The 20954-nt window shown below is 53.7% G+C and overlaps 1 protein-coding gene across 1 annotated transcript; it reads left to right on the forward strand.

Annotated features, from left to right (window-relative positions):
- The first annotated feature begins 515 nt into the window (after window positions 1–515).
- Window positions 516–20832, forward strand: CCDC27 (coiled-coil domain containing 27). The gene is made up of 12 exons (XM_033195897.1): window positions 516–908; window positions 2047–2173; window positions 3389–3499; window positions 4672–4829; window positions 9219–9368; window positions 10556–10648; window positions 10903–11407; window positions 11627–11757; window positions 15750–15827; window positions 16452–16664; window positions 18994–19098; window positions 20588–20832. The coding sequence occupies exons 1-12, from the start codon at window positions 723–725 to the stop codon at window positions 20708–20710; spliced, it is 1980 nt and encodes a 659-aa protein (XP_033051788.1). The 5' UTR covers window positions 516–722; the 3' UTR covers window positions 20711–20832.
- Window positions 20833–20954: the final 122 nt, after the last annotated feature.

Here is a 20954-nt window from a genome sequence, read left to right on the forward strand (position 1 = left end):
TCCTGGGTTCAAGCATTCCTCCCACCTGGGCCTCCCAAAGTGCTGGGATTACAGGATTGAGCCACCACACCCAGCCCAGAAGCCAACCTTCAGTATTGAGCTTTGCTCTTCTCAAAAACCTGATGTCACAGCACTGGCCTCCAGCGCATCCAGCCGTGGGTCCCTTTTGCTGCATAACGGTTTCTTTTTTTTTTTTTTTTTGAGATGGAGTCTCACTGTATCGCCCAGGCTGGAATGCAGTGGCCGGATCTCAGCTCACTGCAAGATCCGCCTCCTGGGTTTACGCCATTCTCCTGCCTCAGCCTCCCGAGTAGCTGGGACTACAGGCGCCCGCCACCTCGCCTGGCTAGTTTTTTGTATTTTTTAGTAGGGGGGGGTTTCCCCGTGTTAGCCAGGATGGTTTCGATCTCCTGACCTCGTGATCCACCCATCTCGGCCTCCCAAAGTGCTGGGATTACAGGCTTGAGCCACCGACCGCGCCCGGCCTCTGCATAACGGTTTCTATGGAGACATCTGTGATGCCACCACTGCTCCCAGGAGCCTATAGGACCTGGAGCTCTGGAAGCCGATCTCCTCCCACTGGACCAGCTAGCAGGTTCATGTTCGAGGCCATTTTCCCCTCAACACCCCAAGCCAGGCTGAAGAGAGATCCACAGGAATAGCTGGGCCTGTCCTCATTCAGGTCCACGTTCAGGCAGCAAAGCTCACTTGGTCTTTGCCTGATGTTACCTAAGAAGGCCAGCCCATCTGAGAGGCACAGTTTGATGTCCAGCTCGATGGCCAGGGGCCTGATGCTCCTCCAGAACATGGCCAGCCGGGACGCCCAGTGCCCAGAATGGAAACTGCACCAAAAGCCACGCACGCTCAGCAAGTCAGTCCAGACCATCAGCCGCTACTACAGGAAGACGGTATGGGGTCCTGGGAGGAGGGCTGCCACGGGCCTTGAGGTGACCTGCTTCTCCTCCTCCTCAAGGACCCATAGAGCTGTCAGCCCACAAAGCATTCCACAGGCCTTCTGGTGATGGGTTACCAAAGGGGGAGTCCAGGCAGGCAGCGAATTGAGTGCTAGTGGTGGAAAGAGCCCTGAGGTCCTCTCCCTTTCTGAAGGGCCTGGTGCCTTAGTCCCCACGTGCCACTGGCTTCTTCTGGGTTAGCTGCTTTGGCCGGTCCTCCCCTCTTGCAGACCTTGGCTTCTGGTGCTCTGGTTGGCCAAGGGGAGAAGATGCATAGTTTGCCCCAAGACTCCCGACGTGCATCTTGAAAAGGAGAGTGAAGGGGAGAAAATGTGGAAGGGGACCTCAGCCAGACAGGTACACTGTGCCACCGTGTATTAGGGGAGCCGGAGATGGTCACCCCGGCTCCTGGCAGCTTCCTGGGTGAATGCATTGCCTGGACCTAGTGGACTGTGGTTTCTTTTTTCTTTTTTCTTCTTTTTTTTTTGAGATGGAGTTTCAATCTTGTCACCCAGGCTGGAGTGCAATGGCATGATCTCGGATCCACAACCTCTGCCTCCCGGGTTCAAGTGATTCTCCAGTCTCAGCCTCTCAAGTAGCTGGGATTACAAGCATGTGCCACGACACCTGGATAACTTTGTGTGTGTGTGTTTGTGTGTGTGTGTGTGTGTGTGTTTTTGATAGAGACAGGGTTTCTCCATGTTGGTCAGGCTGGTCTCGAACTCCCAACCTCAGGTGATCTGCCCACCTTGGCCTCCCAAAGTGCTGGATTCCAGGCAGAAGCAGGACCCCATCTGTCTAGCCCTCAGGGTCCCCAACAGGCCCTCGGTGGGCAGCCAGAGCTCCAGAACCAGGGGGTTGTTGTGGGCAGGTCTCTGGGGAGGCCTGAGGGGCGGCACGGTGTCCTGGGCGGGGATCTGCGTCCACATACTGCTCATAGGCACCTGGGCAGGGATCTGCGTTCACATACTGGTCATAGGCACTTGCCATTGGGGTGATTGGTGATGGTTTAGGGAAGCAGGGTCTGCCCTTGGATGGGCTGGCCTAGAGTCAGGGGCCTTCTGCACCTGTCTTATTTTCTCTGCTCTGCCAGAGTGAACCCAAGGATGCCACCAGCCTCACCAGCTTCATGTCCAAAATGGAGGAACTTCCAAGGGTCTTCCCCAGGCGTCCTGACTGCCCCCAGTTCAGCACCAGGGCCACATCCATGTCCCACTGTGGTAAGAGCCCCCCACCAGGGCCGCCTGTGAAACTGCCTGTCAGAGTCGAGGGGCCGGGGGAGGACTTGCTGCACCCTTCAGTCTGCGAGCAGCCACCAGAGTTGGCCTCCACGGTGGCCCCAGCTGCTGCTTTTGAAATCTGCTCTGTGCGCAGGGAGCCAGGGCAGCAGTGAGGCTGCAGGTGGAGGGAGGCCCGCTTCTCCTGGCCACTGTCATTATGATTTGTCTCCCCAGACTTCTTGCTTTTCTATTGTCTCACCCACTAACAATTCAGTAGGGTCAGGGGCTAGGGGAGGGGAGATGGTTGAAGATTCTGGAAGCTTCAGGAAAGAATCCCATAAAGCCAGATAGCTGGTTAGGGACAGTGCCCCTGGGGAGCCCCAGCAGCTGTCCGGTCCAACCCTCACTGCTCTGAGGAGAACAGGAGGCTCAGAGCAGGCAGCTGCCGAGCTCCGTGGTCACCTGGGGGACGCTGCCCAGAGCCAAGGCTTTATCCCAGCATCTGCTCCTGGACCTGGACTGGTTCCATGTCCCCACACAAGACACCATTCTTAGGGATGGCGAGCTTGAGCTTAATTCCTGTGACCAGTAGCCAAGCCAAGGTGGGGGTTGTGGGGAGGGGGTCCCATGCTGTCCACGAATCTCAGCCGGCATCAGGCAGAAGCAGGGCCCCCACCTTTCTAGGCTTCAGGCCCCCCTCCGCCTCAGCAAGAGGGTCTCCACAGCGGCCAGGGCTCCAGAACCAGGGATTGTTGTGGGCAGGTCTCTGGGGAGGCTGAGGGGCCGCACGGTGTCCTGGGCGTGGGGTCTGCGTCTACATACTGCTCATAGGCAGTTGCCATTGGGGCGCTTTGTGATGGTTTAGGGGAAACAGGGTCTGCCTTGGATGGGCTGGTCTGGAGGTGGGGGAGCTTCTGTTCGACCTTTAGGAGGGCATGTTTTTACCGAAGGAAAGTGGGGTCTGCCCTCCAGGGGACAGGGGGCATCAACTAGAGAAATTCAGCCACACTCGGGTCTGTTGAGGCGGAGACACCAAGGCAGGCAGGGGGATGAAGCCCACCCTTTGGTTCAGCCCCTTGCTCAGTCCCATGCATCCATTAAAAAAGGCTACCTGTGCCCCTACCTGGTACTTAAGGATAAATAAGAGTCTGCCCTGGAGTTCTTGGGGAGATGAGACCACAGCAGTCACCAGATGGCATCTTTAACACTCTGCAGGTTCACCCACCGAGGCCGATTTGTCCGGGGAGATTGACAACAGCTCAGAGACCTGGAGGGGCACCCGGGACCTGCTCTTGGCCAGGCAGGGTTCGGATACGAACCTGGATGGTGAGGGAGCCCCTAGGGCCTCTGCCTGCACCTGCTGGGCCCCTGAGCTCGAGGCCTGCTTCTTGCAGGGTTGCTGCTTATGCCATGTGGAATTCCCTTCCAGGACTGCCTGCCTCCTGAGGAGTCACACAGAAAGGCCCCCGGGCTCCCTTATGCAGAACTAGCCCTGCCTTGCCTGACAGCTTAGGCTGCAGTCCCCCCAGGACCATGGCCCCTTGTCTTTAGGAAAAATCATAGTTGAAAGTTTTGTCCCCTCGGCCCTTACCCAGAGGCTGATGGGTGCATCCCTCACTGTGGGTAGAGACCCCTCAGGACACTGTTCCCGCAGACAGGTGTGCCTGTTTCCATTTACCAAGAGGAAATTCACAGCACGGAGTTTCCTTTCTTGCCTTAATTGGAGGAAACCTAGAGTCTGCAGTGACCAGCTGCCCTTAGGCTCAGGAAGGTGGAGAATCCCCTCCCTCCCCTCAGTTTAAAGATGGAGAAACTGGGCTGGGTGCAGTGGCTCACGCCTGTAATCCCAGCACTTTGGGAGGCCGAGGTGGGTGGATCACGAGGTCAGGAGTTCAAGACCTGCCTGGCCAAGCTGGTGAAACCCCGTCTCTACTAAAAATACAAAAAAAAAAAAAAAAATTAGCTGGGCATGGTGGCGGGTGCCTGTAATCCCAGCTACTCGGGAGGCTGAGGCAGAGAATTGCTTGAATTTGGTAGGCTGAGGTTACAGTGAGTTGAAATTGTGCCATTGCACTCCAGCTTGGGAGACAGAGTGAGACTCCATCTCAAAAAGAAAAAAAAAAAAAAGGTAGGGAAACTAAGGCCCCAGGAGGGGACAAGCAACCAGGTGTGCAGGGACAGCATCAGGATGACCCCCTTGTTCTGACTCCCAGCTCTGGCTGCTCTGTCCTGGGTGTCTCAGCCGGAGCTTCCACACCGTCCTTCACTCCCTCAGCACACGCACTGAGCTGGGTGTGGGCGCCCCATCGTGTTCACAGCAGCATCACACTGTGTCCTCAAAGTGAAGTGACAAGAGCTAGGAGACAGATCGGAGTCCGTCTGGGCAGACAGGGGTTTCCGAGGGAAGTCTCAGAAGGGTGGACATCGTCATCCAAGAGGCCAGAGGAGCTCGGCAGGGAAGGGTCTTGTTTCTCATTCGGTCTCTGCTGTCGCCACAGGGCACCTCCTTCCCTTCAGTAAGAGCGCCTGCGAGTTCAATTACTTGAGGAAGAAGAGCAAATCCCAGACTTTGAGTCCGGTCACCAGCAGCTCAGTCGCATCCCAGAGCTGCTCGAGAAAGAGGATGCCCTGGTACCTTTCAGTCATCCATGAGAAGGTACCGGCGGAGAGGGTGCAAATCCCAGTTCCCTACTCCCTCGCTCTGCTTCCGGCTGGGAGGACAGCCCTGCCCCTGACAGGCTCTGGTTCTAGTATCTGGTTAGCTGCATCAAGCAGGTCCCCATGGCCTAAAATGACCTCCAGACCCCCTGCTTTGACAAAGCTCCTCACTCCTGTCCATCCTCACCCCAGTGGGTGGCAGTTATGCCGGCATGGAACTCAGACTCACTGGCAGGCATGACCTCCAGCCATTCACACATCTTTGCACCCACAGAGTCTACTTCAGAGAATGTATTCTAAATAAAAATCATAACAGGAATAACCAGCTTGATTTATGTACAAGTTGATTCATTGTAGTGTCATTTTAAAAATCTCTATTTATAAGAAAGACTGACCTCTATTTTCACTGTCTTGTAATTCCCTCATCAAATCTTAGTATCAAAGTTATTCTGGCTTCATTAAAATGAAAGAAAAGGCTGGAAAACAGTTACTTTTTTTCTTTTTATTTCTTTTCATCATCATCATTATTATTATTATTATTTGAGACAGGGTCTCGCTCTGTCACCCAGGCTGGAGTGTGGTGGTGTGATCCCAGCACACTGCAGCCTTGACCTCCCAGAGCCCAAGCAGTCCTCCCACTTCAGCCTCCCAAGTAGCTGGGACTACAGGTGTGCGCCACCACACCTGGCTACTTTTGTATTTTGTAGAAACGGGGTTTCCCCAAGTTGCCCAGGCAGGTCTGGAACTCCTGGGCTCAAGTGATCCACCCATCTTGGCCCCCCAAAGTGCTGGGAGCACCACTGCACCCGGCACCTTGTTTCTTTTTCTATTCTCTGTAAGAGTTTGTATAAGACTGATGCCGCTTCTGCCTTAAATTCTGAAGAATTCGCCATTGAAGGAGTCTGTGTCTGGAGACTCCTCACAGGATAACTCTTATTTTATTAATTAATTAATTTATTTTTGAGACGGAGTCTCGCTCTGTCACCAGGCTGGAGTGCAGGGGCGCCATCTCAGCTCGCTGCTACCCCTGCCTCCCGGGTTCAAGCAGTTCTCCTGCCTCAGCCTCCCAAGTAGCTGGGATTACAGGCACGCGCCACTACACCCAGCTAATTTTTGTATTTCTAGTAGAGACGGGGTTTCAGCATGTCGGCCAGGATGGTCTCAATCTCTTGACCTCGTGATCTGCCCGCCTCGGCCTCCCACAGTGCTGGGATGACAGGGTGAGCCGCCGCGCCCGGCCTTTATTTATTTAGAGAAAGGGTCTCATTCTGTTGCCCAGGCTGGAGTGCAATGGCACGATCAGAGCTCACTGTGGGCTCCATCTAAAGGGGCACTTTTAGTTTTTAATTAATTTATTTTATTTATTATGAGACAAGGTCTCACTTTGTCACCCAGGTTGGAGTGCAGTGGAGTGATCCCAGCTTACTGCAGCCTTGACCTCCTAGGGTTCAAGCAATCTTCCCACGTCAGCCTCTCGAATAGCAGGGACCACAGGCACATGCCACCATGCCCATTAACTTTTTTCATTTTTTTTGTAGAGACGAGGTCTCTCCATATTGCTTGGGTTTGCCTGGAACTCCTGAGCTCAAGTGATCCTCTTGCCTCAGCCTCCCAAAGTGCTGGGATAGCAGGTGTGAGCCACCGCACTGGGCCCCTGCAGGAGCACTTTTAAAAATCACAAATTAGGTCAGGCACAGTGGCTCACCCTTGTAATCCCAGCACTTTGGGAGGCTGAGGCGGGCGGATCACGAGGTCAGGAGTTCAAGACCAGCCTGGCCAACATAGTGAAACCCCATCTGTACTAAAAATACAAAAAAAAAGAAAAATTAGCTGGGCATGGTGGCGGGTGCCAGTAATCCCAGCTACTTGGGAGGCTGAGGCAGGAGAATCACGTGAACCCAGGAAAAGGAGGTTTCAGTGAGCTGAGATCAAGCCACTGCACTCCAGCCTGGGCGACAGTGTGAGACTCTGTCTCAAAAAAAAAAAAAAAAAAAAAATCACAAATTCAATTCCTTAAAATATATCCAGGTTATCTTTTTCCTCATTTCAGTTTTGTGTTCTGTGTTTTTCTAGGAATGCATCTATTTCATATAAACTTTTTAATTTATCAGCCTAAGGCTGTACATAGTACAAGGATAATTACTATCCTTTATGCAGCAGCGTGGGCAGCATAAGGACAGCCTCTGTCTCATTTCCAATATGGCTGCCTTGTACCTCCTTTCTCTTTTTCCCCATTGGTCTCGCTGGAGTTTTATCAATGTTAATAACCTTCTCTTTGAATCAGCTTTAGATTTTGTTGATTTTTCTCTAGTGTCTGTTTCCTTTCTCTGCATTCTTTTGAAGCTGATAAAGTTTTGATGAAAATTATGGACATGAGTCACAAAATGTTGGCGAGTTGATGCAGGGCACAGAGACCTGGGGGGGTCATATGATTGAATGGAGACACAAGGGGGCTTGCCAGTCCCAGCTCCTGCTCCTGTGGGTCCATGATATTCATTTTGTTTACTTCTGCTGCTCTACCTGTACATTATTAGAGATTTCACTGCTTTAAAAGTGTTCCTACCCTTTAATCAAGCAATTGCATTTCTGAGAAATGGCCCGAGTGTACCATTAGACAAGAGTCAGGCAGATACGCTGTTGTTATTCATGCAGGTAGATACGCTGTTGTTATTCATGCAGGCAGCAGGGAGGAGATTTACCAGGTCATTTGCATGAACCATCCAAGGGAAGGGCTGCAGGCTTGGCTGCCTCCAGGAGCTCCAAGGGGCTCATCAGGCTTTTCTTTATCTCATCTCTGCCTTCATCTGGGCTGTCATAGATGAACTCTTCTCATTTGGTGGCAAGAGAGCCACCTGCCACAAGTTTGCAGCTGGCATTGTGTAAACTCAGCAGCTCTAACAGGAAATCAGATCTCCTTTCCAGCAGTCTTCGAACTATTTTGAGATGTGAGAGTGTCTCAGGTGACCATGACCAGGGTGATGAAATGTGATTTCTGCACATTTTTTCCCTTTAACTTTGTATTTCAGGCATAAAGTGGTAAGAATCCATACTGTAAAGATTCCCATGTACATTTCCATTCCCCAGATGTTAAATGTGGCCACGTTTGCTTTATCCTTCTCTCCTCTCTCTCCCACTTGCTCCTCTCTCCCTTCCTATATCATAACTTTTCGCACCTAACTTTATTCCTTTTCTTCTACTTTCTGTAGGATTAATTTTTAGTTCTTTTTTTTTTTTTTTTTTGAGACGGAGTCTCGCTCTGTCGCCCAGGCTGGAGTGCAGTGGCCGGATCTCAGCTCACTGCAAGCTCCGCCTCCCGGGTTTATGCCATTCTCCTGCCTCAGCCTCCCGAGTAGCTGGGACTACAGACGCCTGCCACCTCGCCCGGCTAATTTTTTTTATTTTTTAGTAGAGACGGGGTTTCACCGTGTTAGCCAGGATGCTCTCGATCTCCTGACCTCGTGATCCACCCGTCTCGGCCTCCCAAAGTGCTGGGATTACAGGCTTGAGCCACCGCGCCCGGCCTAATTTTTAGTTCTTTTTCTGAATTCTTAAGAAAGATACTTGGATCATTGGTTTTCCATTGCCCTCCCGGTATATGCATTTTAAGGCTGTAAATTTGTCGTTAATCACAACTTTAACTGCGTCCCACGAGCTTTGATGTGTCCAGATGTTCATTTTCATTCAGTTTAAAAAGTTTCTAGCTTTCTTTGTAATTTCTTTTTGACCCATTGGCGACACAGAAGCCTATCACTTACTTTCCAAACATTTAGGGGACCTTCTAGTTATCTTTCCTTCCAGAATATTCTGTTGGGATCATTTTCCTCCCACCTGAAGAACTCCCTTTAGTATTTCTCTAAGTTCAGATCTGCTGGTGACAGATTCTTGCAGTTTCTGTTTGCCTGAAAACATCTTTATTTTTGTCTTTAATTTTGAAGAATTGAGGGAGTTGAGATTCTGAGAACAAAAGTTTGAGGAGCTCCCCAGCAAGCCCCTAGGGAAGCTTGGAGGGTATTGCCAGTTAAGTGTGGGGCCTGCCAAAGAAGACTGGTGTCCTGTGGTATAGTGGGGTGCAAGGACAGACCACAGGCCAGGTCCGAAAGGGAAGCTGCCTTGCAACTCCTCGGAGGAGGGTTTAGGATCTGCTCTTAGGATGGGTGCAGAGGCGCTGGAGGTGCCAGGCATGGCTCAGTAAAGAGCTGGCACATCTTGCTCTCCAGATGTGTAGTGCTAGCTCTTTACTGCAGTAGACATCTTGAAATCCCGAGGACCATGGGGTTTTGGGGTCCCAGGACAGCAGATATGCTCCTCCTGGGTGGGCTGGAGGCAGGTTGGGGGAAGAGTGTGTGGCTGCATGGCCCACGGGGACTGCCCCTGGTTTTCTGCCCAGGATCACTGCCTGTCCGAGCTGGAGATACAGGTTCAGAAGAAAGACGAGGAGATCCTGCTGCTCCAGGAGGAGAGGGAGGCCCTGAAGATGCAGCTGAAATGCCTCCACAAAGGCAAAGGCCAAGAGGCATCCATGTCCCCAGGCAGGAGGGTGAGCCAGCCCCAGCGGGGCACAGTGCAGAGCTCTAAGACAGTCGTTTCCAAAGCATCCAAAACTGCTGGTGACACACAGACCCCTGGCAAACCCCCAGGCCCCCTGGATCCTACCATGTCCTCACTGGAACGCGGACCGGTTCTCAGGGTTCTGATCAACAGGCAGGGGAGAAGCGAACAGAGGCACGAAATGACAAATGAGAGCCGTGAGCCGATGCAACAAGCAGGGGAGAGGCGAATGGAGGCGCAAAATGACAAATCAGAGCTGTGAGCCGATGTCTAGGCACCTGCATCTGGTTTCTGACTTGCTTTCTGCCTGGGGCAAGGCATGGCGCTGTCTGGGCTCAGGGTCCTCATCTATAAAACGAGAGCTGAGCTAACCTCTGAAATCCTGGGTCATGGAGGCCACCCTGCAGGCGGATTCCCCAGGCCTGGCCGTGTGCATCGTGGGCAGTGGTAGCTTGGACTACCCTGCCCTGGCCGGGAATCCCTTCTCCCTACTCTCTGGTTGTGAGCCCCCCTGTGAGGTGGGGGATGGGGTTGGGGTGGGGGTGGGGTGGGGATGCTATCCCACCTCTAGGTCTGGGCAGAGGACTGGATGTGGCAGGTCTGTGTTGTGCCCAGCGGTGGTCACCTGATCTTCCTAAGACCTGATTTCTTTCATACCTGAGGAGATAGCCTGAGTTTATGCTGGGGGCCAGAGATGAAGCGGGGACCAGGGGAAGGCCTCTGACCATGCCAAATGCCCTAAATGCCTCAAGGGAAGGCTGCCTAGACACACAGGGCAGGGGCAGGGAAAGGTGGTCAGCCAGGGGCTTCCACTCTCCGTCCTCCCAGGCTACTGGGTGGGTGTCTGAGGGTGGGGCACCCAGGCAACGACATGCACTGTGGGCGTGTCTAAGGCCGGCTCCCTGACTTCCAAGGCCTTGTCTTTTACTGCAAGGCCACTTGCCGGGGGCTGCTCTGGGGCTGCCTAGAACCCCTCTGCCCCCCCGAGTTACCCATCCACAGGTTCCTGTGCCCTCCACTGCCACAGCACCCACATCCCCCAGCCCCTTGGCAGGAGGATGCAGGTCCCCTCCCCAGACATGAAAGGCCACTGTCCCTTCCAGGACAGGCAGTGGTCCGTTCCTGGGGTGCTGCAGGAGGGGCTGGAAAGCTGAGGGTCCCCCGGGCATCTTGCAGGAGCGGCTCTCAGATGCTTCGCTGAAGCTGGGCAGGCTGAGCCTCCTGAAGGCCTTCTCCAGAGATGAGGAGGAGCTGCAGCACTGGCAGCAGGTGCGGGCTGCCTGGAGAGCGGGCACGCAGTGGGGGACCCCGGCCCAGAAGCCACCCAGATTGCTTAGCTAAGAGGCCCAGGCCCCAAGTGTCCCCACTGCAGCCCTGACCTGGGGTGCCCCCACTCCAGGGGAGGAGGTGAGGTGGGTGGGTTGTTAACCCCTTGAAGTCACAGGTCAGGTGCAGTCTCCTGACAGAGGGAGGACCCATGACTGAGGCCACAGTGCCTGGGCCATTGTTGGTGACCTTGCCAGGAGGATGCTCTCCCGCTCCCTGGACCCTGCAGCAGCCGGGAAGGAGGCGCCCTCCCCGGTGCCCCTGCCATAAGCATTGGAGTCCCCCACCCTGGGGGTGCCCCGCAGCCCTGCCTAGCCCCTGCCCTACCCATCTCGCAGATGCAGGAGGAGTCTGCAGCACCGGAGAGGGGCAAGGAGCTGGACCTGGGAGGTGGCGAGGAGGACGAGGGCCTGGAAGGGGAGCCTGAGGGGGCGGAGGACACGGGTGCCAGGGGAGGTGTGAGCCAGTTGGGGGCTATACATGAGGGACGCAAGGAGGAGGAAGAGGAGGAAGGGGACAGGGATGAGGACTCCGAGGAAAGGGAGCTGCCAGAGGAAGAGGAGACCCCCAGGAGAAGTGCTTCCTCCCTGGCCGAGTCGTTTGAGGAGGAGCTGCTGACCCAGCTGGAGGAGTACGAGCAGGTCATCCTGGACTTCCAGTCCAACCTGGAGGCCACCAGGACCAGATACTCCCTTGCAACAGGTAGGGCCTCGCGGGGGGCTGGGCTTTGGCCACTCAGCAGGTCCCGGCCCAGGAGCTGGGACGCCCAGACGCTGCCTGCTCTGATCAGTGAGCTGGAGCAGGGGCAGGTGTCAGCAGCCTCACCCAGGCTCGCAGAGCCCTCCCAGCTGGCGCGGTGGCCCGGCCCTCTCCAGTCCCTCATTGCCCCTGCTTGCTCTTGTTCACTGCCTCTGCACCCAGGAGTGATTGCGTCTTTACAACAACAACTGGATTTCCAAGAATCCCAACTGCGAAAGATCAATAGGGAAAATGAGACACTGCAGAAGGAGCTTCGAGAGCGGAAGCAGCAGCTACAAGCCATGACCGATAAGGTGGCCGCGCGCTTAGTACCGGCCTCTGCTCCGTGAGCATGGGCCAGATTTCATTAACCCCCAGCAGCTCGGGGCAGGCGCCACCCGTCCCATCTACTGATGGAGACTTTGAGCCTGGGGCGTCCAGGCAGCTGGCCCAGGGTTGTGTGGCTGACAGCGGCCCCGCCAGGCTTCCCCAAGGTGTGTGGGAGGCTGAAGCTCATGTGTCCAGCCACAGCCCTGCCCTGCCCCTGGGCTGGAAGCATGTGTCCCCGTCTCCTGAGCCACTGTGCTCTTGGCCTCTCCTCAAGCATCTCCCGGCCCCTGAGTCCTGGGGGTGAGAAGGCTCTCTCTGTGCTTAGAGAGACTGCTACTCCACTGAGCCCACTCTTGTCGTTTTTGTTAAATGTTTTAAGTTTTTATTCTTATCAAAGTTATTCATGCACATCGCTTAAAGGATCAAATAGTTCCACGAGGCCTGTCATGAAAACCAGGAGCCTCTGACCTCCTCCCTCTCATCTGCCCTCTCCTAAGGCATCATTTTAAATTCTTCCAGCACATTCTTTATGAATCTATCTCCATATCTCTAAATAGCATGTTCATAATGCCCGTTCTAGATTTTTCTCCATCTTAACATTATTTAATGCTTCCTTTTTTCCTCCCCTGCCACCCCCCAGCACACACAAGGGCAGCCTTTCCATCCACCCTGCTCCCCATATCATTCTATCACAATCATGTTGCACTGACATCATTAGGACAGTTATTTGTCTCTCACACACACACACACTCAAATAAGTTTTACAGAACAGTACTAAGATTCATAAACCACAACTTGAAAACAGCTGCATCCCATATCTTTTGCTTTCTTGCCCAGTTCACTTATTTCTGGTGGAGCACATCCTCCAGTAGTTTTATCAAAAAGGATGACTGAGGCCAGGCGCGAACGGTCACACCTGTAATCTGAGCACTGTGGGAGGCGGAGGCAAGTGGATCACCTCAGGTCAGGAGTTCAAGACCAGTCTGGCCAACATGGTGAAACCCTGGCTCTACTAAAAATACAAAAATTAACTGGGTGTGGTGGTGGGTGCCTATAATCCCAGCTACTCAGGAGGCCAAGGCAGGAGAATCACTTGAACCCAGGAGAAGGAGGTTGCCGTGAGCTGAGATTGTGCCATTGCACTCCAGTCTGGGCGACAAGAGCAAAACGCCACCTCAAAAAAAAAAAAAAAAAAAGGATGAAAGGGGTAAAGTTTTGAGGACACAATATATTGGCAAATATCCTGACTGTACACCCTTGCAACATCTGGGTTGGATACAGCATTCCCGTTTGGAAACCATTTTCCTTCAGCATCACAGAGGCATTCCTCTGTCGTCTTACAGTTTTCAGGTTTGCTGATGAGAAGTCCAAAGACGTTCATGGTGCTTTGTGGGAGGGTTGTTCCTCTCTGGAGAGTTGTAAGATCTATATTTGTCCCAGGTGATCTGAAACCTCCCAGAGTTATGCTTTATTGAGGGCGTATTTTCTTTTTTTTTTTTTTTTTTTTTTTGAGACGAAGTCTGGCTCTGTCGCCCAGGCTGGAGTGCAGTGGCCAGATCTCAGCTCAGCTCACTGCAAGCTCCGCCTCCCGGGTTTACGCCATTCTCCTGCCTCAGCCTCCCGAGTAGCTGGGACTACAGGTGCCGCCACCTCGCCCGGCTAATTTTTTGTGTTTTTAGTAGAGACAGGGTTTCACCGTGTTAGCCAGGATGGTCTCCATCTCCTGACCTTGTGATCCGCCCGTCTCGGCCTCCCAAAGTGCTGGGATTACAGGCACCTCGCCCGGCCGAGGGCGTCTTTTTTTTTTTTTTGGTTGAGACAGAGTCTCGCTCTGTCGCCCAGGCTGGAGTGCAGTGGCTGGATCTCAGCTCACTGCAAGCTCCGCCTCCCGGGTTCACGCCATTCTCCTGCCTCAGCCTCCCGAGTAGCTGGGACTACAGGCACCCGCCACCTCGCCCAGCTAGTTTTTGTATTTTTTTAGTAGAGACGGGGTTTCACTGTGTTAGCCAGGATGGTCTCGATCTCCTGACCTCATGATCCGCCCATCTCGGCCTCCCAAAGTGCTGGGATTACAGGCTTGAGCCACCGCGCCCAGCCGGGCATATTTTCATCTGTTGTACTGGGCACTCAGGGGCCATCTGGAAAGTCATGTCCTTTAGCTCCGGAATTTTCTTTGGTTTTATTGTTTTTTCATGTCCTTCTCTCAATTATTTGGCTATTGGACCTCCTGTCCTGCTCTTGTTTTACCTGTTATCTCCTCCTTTTTGTCTCCTTGTCTTTTACAGATACTTTCTGAAGATTTCCTTAACTTTATCAACAGCTCTTGAGTTTTCATTTTATTTTTTTTTTTTTTTATTTTTTTTTATTTTTATTTATTTTTTTTTTGAGACGGAGTCTCGCTCTGTCGCCCGGACTGGAGTGCAGTGGCCAGATCTCAGCTCACTGCAAGCTCTGCCTCCTGGGTTTACGCCATTCTCCTGCCTCAGCCTCCCGAGTAGCTGGGACTACAGGCGCCAGCCACCTTGCCCGGCTAGTTTTTGTATTTTTAGTAGAGACGGGGTTTCAGCGTATTAGCCAGGATGGTCTCGATCTCCTGACCTCGTGATCCGCCCGTCTCGGCCTCCCAAAGTGCTGGGATTACAGGCTTGAGCCACCACGCCCGGCCGAGTTTTCATTTTAATAGTTTACTCTGATGTTCTCTGAATGCTCCATTTTTCATTTTTCGAAGCGCACTCGTGTTTGGCTTCACAAATGCAGTATCTTCTCTTCCCTCAATGACAGTGTTCATCATAGTGTTAGTTTTCTAACTTCTTGCACCACTCCTATTTCCTACAAGTTCCCTTTTATTTTATTTTATTTTTTTGGAGACAGAGTCTTGCTCTGTCGCCCAGGCTGGAGTGCAGTGGTGCGATCTTGGCTCACTGCAAGCTCCGCCTCCCGGGTTCATGCCATTCTCCTGCCTCAGCCTCCCGAGTAGCTGGGACTACAGGCATCCGCCACCACACCCGGCTAATTTTTTGTATTTTTGGTAGAGACAGGGTTTCATCACGTTAGCCAGGATGGTCTCTATCTCCTGACCTCATGATCCGCCCACCTCGGCCTCCCAAAGTGCTGGGACTACAGGTGTAAGCCACCGCGCCTGGTCACAAGTTCCCTTTTGAAGTTGGCTTTTGGTCTCTCATTCATCTGAGAGCTTTGCTCCAATGTTCGAGTTGACTGGATTCTGAGCACACAGGTGACCACTCCGTGCTCCCTGGGCAGAGCAGTGTGCTTTGCTTTGGCATTTTAATGGAGAGTTTCTTTTGTTTTCATTATTTTTATTTTTCTGAGATGGGTTCTCACTCTGTCACCCAGGCTGGAGTTCAGTAGTGTGATCACAGCTCACTGCAGCCTCAGCCTCTCCAGGGTCAGGTGATCCTCTCATCTCAGCCTCCTGAGGAGCTGGGACCACAGGCGCATGCCACCACGCCCAACCAATGTTTTTATTTTTTTGTAGAGACAGGATCTATGTTGCCCATGCTTCTCTCAAATTCTTGAGCTCAAGTGATCCACCCACCTCAGCCTTCTAAAGTGCTGGGATTACAGGTGTGAGTCACCGCACGTGGCCTAGGGCTCTTCATTTCTGAAATAACATTCCACCAGTCATCCTCATTTTAGTCTCCATGTTTAGAAGAACCCGGACCAACAATGTCTGAGACCTTTAGGAACTCAAGTGTGAGCTGGGCTTGTTTTCTGCTTTCCCTACTGCCGGCTACTTGGCTTTTTTGGATCTGGGATGTCAGATACCACTCAGCCATCTTCAAACTCTCCAAAATATTTTTAGTCCTCTTTCTTCTCCTCTTCTCCCTGCCTTCAGTAGAAATCCCGCTGCCATTATTTTAGGGAGCTTTGGGGAAGGAAAAAAGTTAGATGCCAGTGTTCAGTCTGTTATTTCAACCTGGGAGACCCCCATGCCAACCCCTCTGTCTCCTTCCAGTTCTCCAACCTCCGAGAAGATAAGAAACACCAAGAGATGATGGGGCTCATTGAGAAGGACAACCAGCTTCTCCGACAGGTGACAGCCTGGGTGTCGTTAAATGGTCAGCCAGGCCACTGTTCTTGCTGTAAGTCCCAACACAGTGAAGGGCAAGACAGGGCTGGAGCATCTTCACAGCCCAGCCAGAGTCCCTTAACTTAGGTAGCATGCCACTCGACGTATCTCTGGGCCCCACGTCCGTACAGAAAGCTCCTCGCAATCGCTGGGCCCAGACTGGACTGGAGGGACCCAGCAAGAGTTGCTGGCCTTTTTTTTTTTTTTTTTTTTTTGAGACAGAGTCCTGCTCTGTCACCAGGCTGGAGTGCAGTGGTGCAATCTCAGCTCACTGCAACCTCCGTCTCCCGGGTTCAAGCGATTCTCCTGCCTCAACCTCCTGAGTAGCTGGGACTACCAGCATGCGTCACCACGCCCAGCTAATTTTTGTATTTTTAGTAGAGACAGGGTTTCACTATGTTGGTCAGGCTGGTCTCGATCTCTTAACCTCGTGATCCACCCGCCTCAGCTTCCCAAAGTGCTGGGATTACAGGCGTGAGCCACTGCACCTGGCCGCCGGCCATCTTTTAGGAAAAAGTGGATGGGTATCACACGTACTCAGGTTGGATGAAATGACCCCACCTCTTTGTCCTCCCCGGATGTCCCCAGCAAGTGTTGAAACTGGAGAGAAAGCTCACCAAGCGGGACCATGTCATCTCAGAGTTGGACACCAAGGTCAGCCAGCTGCAGGAGCAGGTGGAACTGGACCAGAACCACCTGCAGAGGTGGAAGCAGCTGCGGGAGGATTTGCAGAGCAAGAAGGAGATGATTCAGGAGGCAGAGCAGCAGGTCCGCGTGGCCCTGGAAAGCTCCCAGTCCAGGGTACGCCCAGCCCCTCCTCCTGAGGGTCTGTCCCAGCAGCTGGTGGCCAAGCACCCGGGCCCCTGCCCACCGCCCATCAAGGTAGAACTGGGCTCTGAGTACGCGGGGGCTCGGGCTGGTTCTGCCGTGTACACCAGCACCCACACAGAGTTGACGCTCAAGAAGCGTGGGTAGAGGATGGAGTGAAGGTGTGACAGAGCACCCCAGAAGCATTCGTCAATGGCAGTGGTGGGCAGAGCCCCGCGGGCAGGGCTGCAGGTCTTGGCTTGCATTGTGAAGGGGATGGCTCACTGGCTGGAAAGGAGGAGGGTGCCTGGATTGAGAGGAATGGTGGTGTCAACCCCTCTCTGAGTCATGGTGTGCTTGCTGGGCCAGGCACCATTCTAAGTACCTTCTTGGTATCAAAGTCATGTGGCTCCTTTAACCAAACTATGAAGTAGTTATCATGATCCTCACTTAACAGACAAGCAGGAAAGGATGAACAGTCCCCCTGGACCCCAGACCTGCTTTTTGCGGTGGTGCTGGGATTTGGACCAGGCAGTCTTAACTGCAGGACCTCACTGGGGCGTCATATTAAACGCGAGCAAGGCCAGAACGCACCCTGCTTGTGAAGGCCCCATGCCAAAAAGGAAATCAATAAAGAGCTGACCTTTTTTTTTTTTTTTTTTTTGAGACAGGGTCTTTCTCTGTCATCCAGTCTGGGGTGCAGTGGGGTGATAACAGCTGACTGCAGCCTCGGCCTCCCAGGCTCAAGCCATCATCATCCCACCTCAACCTCCTGAGTAGCTGGGACCACAGGCATGTGCCATCATACCCAGCTAATTTTAGAAACTTTTTGTAGCAACGGTCTCACTATGTTGCCCAGACTGGTCTCAAACTCCTGGGCCCCAGCCGCCTGCCTGCCTGGGCCTCCTGAAGTGTTGGAAATACAGGTATCAGCCACCGTGCCTGGTCCTGACCTTGATTTAGAATCCAAAATTAAGCAAAGGTCAAGGTCATGTATGGAGGCTTCTGAAGTCATGTTCCCAGCAGGAATGCCAACTGTGTTCTTTTTCCTGCCTGAGCCTGCCTCCTTCCGGCTGGGTCAGATGGCAGCACCCACCCCTGGTATCCCTTGATAAAACAGTTTGGGATCCAGCCGTAGTCCTGGTGAAAGCATTAGACCAGAGGCAGTCTAGGTGTGTCCATTGGTACACCAGCCTGCACTGACCTGGTAGAACCTGGAAAGCTGAGCTAAGAAATACTCTGAAGCTAAGTCTGGGTGAGCAGGAACTGGCGCCAAGCCTGATGGTGAGGCCCCACGGGGGTGGGGAAGTGAGGCTGGACACCCTGGGTAGCTGCCAACTTCTACCCTGGGGAGGCACCCCCAGAACAGAGGCCCAGTCCCTTGTGGCCTCAGGACCTCCAGCACTTGGCACGATGTTTGTACAAAGTAGGCACTCAATAAATACTGGAAAGAAGGAAAGGATTCCACTCCTCACATAGGCCAGGGGCCCATGACATTCCTGCTGTTACTTAAACCTGTCCAAGCGGCAGTGTGGACGTGCTTCCACTCGGAGGTAAGGCTGAGCCTTTCGGGCCCGGCTCCCATTGGGCACCTCTGTGTCGTCAGGGTTTATGGCCGAGGAACTGGTGCTGATGGTGCCGCATAACTCCAGGGGTTTCTTTCTGAGGCTCCTGGGGCGCAGATTGGAGAGATTTCCTCTGTAGCTTCCTGGGAGGCATGATTAGCTACCTCTGGGGAGGTGGCTGCAGTGTACAGGCAGACAAGGATCTTCATGGCAGCAAAAGACTGGAACGCCTTCCGGGTCTGTGCGCAGGGGCCAGGTTCAATGCTGCTGTCCATGGCACGGGCGCCTCCTAGTCAGCATGGAAAGGAGGAAGGGCCAGCAGCACACTGTTAAATGCCTAAAGTGAGAGTGTCGCCAAGGGCCAGGAAGTCCATTCACTGCAACTCCCCTGGGCAGCGGAGGAAGGTCCAGGGGTTACGTGCAGCTTCTGTACTATTTTGGTTTCTTGGTTTAAAAATATGTGTGTGTGTGTGGGTAGGTTTTACTTTCCAATTAGAAAAGCCAACGTGGTGTCAAAGAGCCTTTGGGCTTTGGGGCTGGGCCGCGCAGGGTCAGGGGTTGGATCCGGCAGCTCCTAGCTCTCAGGCAGCCCACATTGACTTCTCCGGCCCCCGTTTCCAGTTTCTAAAGCCATGAAAAGTGAGGGCGAGCTGTTCCTTCCTGGCCTATAAAAAAAAAAAGTGCTGGGGGGGTGCAGCCCACTGGCCAAGTGCCTTCTTGGGCAAAGATGAGTGACGATGTTGTCCCTTTGCTCATAGCTCGAGAGGCTAAGGAATAAGATCATCCAGGCCACCTTTAGCATCTCCGGGACCAAGTCCTTGGCCAACGAGATATCTGACAATGACATCCTGGAAGCCCTGCAGGTACACCCCTAAGCTCAGCTGCCTCCATCCGGGCCCCATCCCCCTAGGCCACAGCTGGGGTAGGGGGTGGGGTGGGGGCCTAGGTTAGATTCAAGGGACTCTGTTCTCATGCTAGCTGTGTCACCTATTCACCTGGACCCCAGGACCCTCCTTTCTCTCTGCTCAGGCAGAGGAGACCAAATCATCCTAAGGTGGGTGGGGGCATGGCATGGGAGTCTTGCCCACTCTCAGCAAAAAGGGGGAGGGGCATCAGAGACCAGCAGTAGCCACCACAACCCATCCTGAGCGCTGTGGAGAGGGGACAAGTCGCTCGGGTCACGAAGACTCTCCCGCAGCAGGAGCCCAGCCCCCTGCTTTGTCCAGCTTGGTCCCCTCCGCTGGTATCCCCACCCACTGATCCGGGGTCCTGGCGCAGACTCTTCCCATCCTGGCTACAGCCTCCTGGGCTCCTTCCTGACCAGGGGTCCCCAAGCAGGGGCCTCGGAGAAGTAGAAGGGTGTAGGAGAAATAATTCAGGCCTTGGGGTCACTGGGCATGAGGGGGTCACCACCCACCAGCTGTGGGTCACACAGTCACTTCTCTGAGTCATAGGTGCCTCCCTCTGATGGAGAGCGCATGCTTACCTGCAAGGTGTCGTGAGACTCAGAGATCTGGGAGTCAGGCACTGGCTGTGGCTCTGTGTGGGGCCATGAGCTACGCAGGGGTCACCTCTTACCAGCAGCTGCTTCTGGTCCCAAGACTCACACTTTGCCCTCTGGGGCTGCCCTTAAACCCCAGTGTGTGCCCACGACCTTCCAGCACCCACGTTCATGGGGCCTGGTTCCCTTCCTCTGCAGAGCGGGTGGGCCCCAGATGGTGCCTTTCCTGCACAGCTGTAATGTGGGCAGAGATCTCTGTGGCCTTGGTACTGTTGCCTGGGGGAGGGGAGGAGGAAGGGGAGGGAAAGAGGAAGAGAAGAGGGAAGACAGAGGATGGAGGGAGTATACCCACTGCACAGTAGCCAGGGAAGAGCACCTTTGCTTGTTTGCTGTAACCTGACACAAACTAGCAACAGCCCAGAGAGGAGACTGGAAGAGGGGTGGGGACAACATTTCTTCTGCACAGGACAGAAGGGACTTGAGGGACAGATGTGACGACCTCAAAGGTCTCTTGGAGTCTGGGGTTCCTCACAACTCTGAGAGGGCCGAGGAGGGGACTCAGTGCAGGCTTCTGTGGGCTGGTGGTGTGCACCTGCCCCAGCTCCGCGTTCTGTGACTTCACTTCCGTGGCTGAAAATCAGCCGCCGTGGGAGTATTCCCACCACAGAAATTGGCAACGCCACAAAGCCCTGGAGAGTCGGTTGTAAGTATTTACCAGCACACCCCTGTTGCAGCGAGCCCCTCTGGAGGAGAGGGTGGTATCCCAGGCAGCTGGCATGAACTGGGCACAGCAGCCTCAAGGCCAAGGTGAGGAACTGGGAAGGCCACCTCCATGGTTGTTTCTTGTGTAGAGAATTATCTCAGAGAGAAGCGACTACTATAATCAGCTGAAGCAGAAAGGTGTCAAAGTGCCCCCCCTCCATCAGTCAGAGGCCTTCCTGCCCAGCAAAACCAAGAAGGGGACCTCCAAGTAGACCCAGCCAGGCGCCCAAATACGGTCAGCCCAGCAGAGGCCAGGGCCCAGCTCCAGAACCACCCGCCCCCACCATGAGTCCTGTTCTCAGACTTAGAATTAAACCCCGGCGTTGGCACTGTCCCACCTTTTTCTTCTCTGGAATCCACGTGGGGGCCTATTCTCCTCTGCGACCTTGAACTACTACGACACTCCCCATTCCAAAGCTCACTCACTGGGGGTCAGCACACCAGCCTGTGCCCCTA

Source organism: Trachypithecus francoisi, unplaced genomic scaffold, assembly GCF_009764315.1.
Source record: "Trachypithecus francoisi isolate TF-2019V2 unplaced genomic scaffold, Tfra_2.0 Contig01621, whole genome shotgun sequence".
Classification (NCBI taxonomy): domain Eukaryota; kingdom Metazoa; phylum Chordata; class Mammalia; order Primates; family Cercopithecidae; genus Trachypithecus; species Trachypithecus francoisi.

Coding starts and splice junctions, on each gene's coding strand:
- CCDC27 (XM_033195897.1), top strand. CDS start 723: ATGTTACCTAAGAAGGCCAGCCCATCTGAGAGGCACAGTTTGATGTCC. Junction 10,649..10,902: donor AGCTGCAGCACTGGCAGCAG/GTGCGGGCTGCC, acceptor TGACCTTGCCAG/GAGGATGCTCTCCCGCTCCC. Junction 11,408..11,626: donor CAGATACTCCCTTGCAACAG/GTAGGGCCTCGC, acceptor CTCTGCACCCAG/GAGTGATTGCGTCTTTACAA.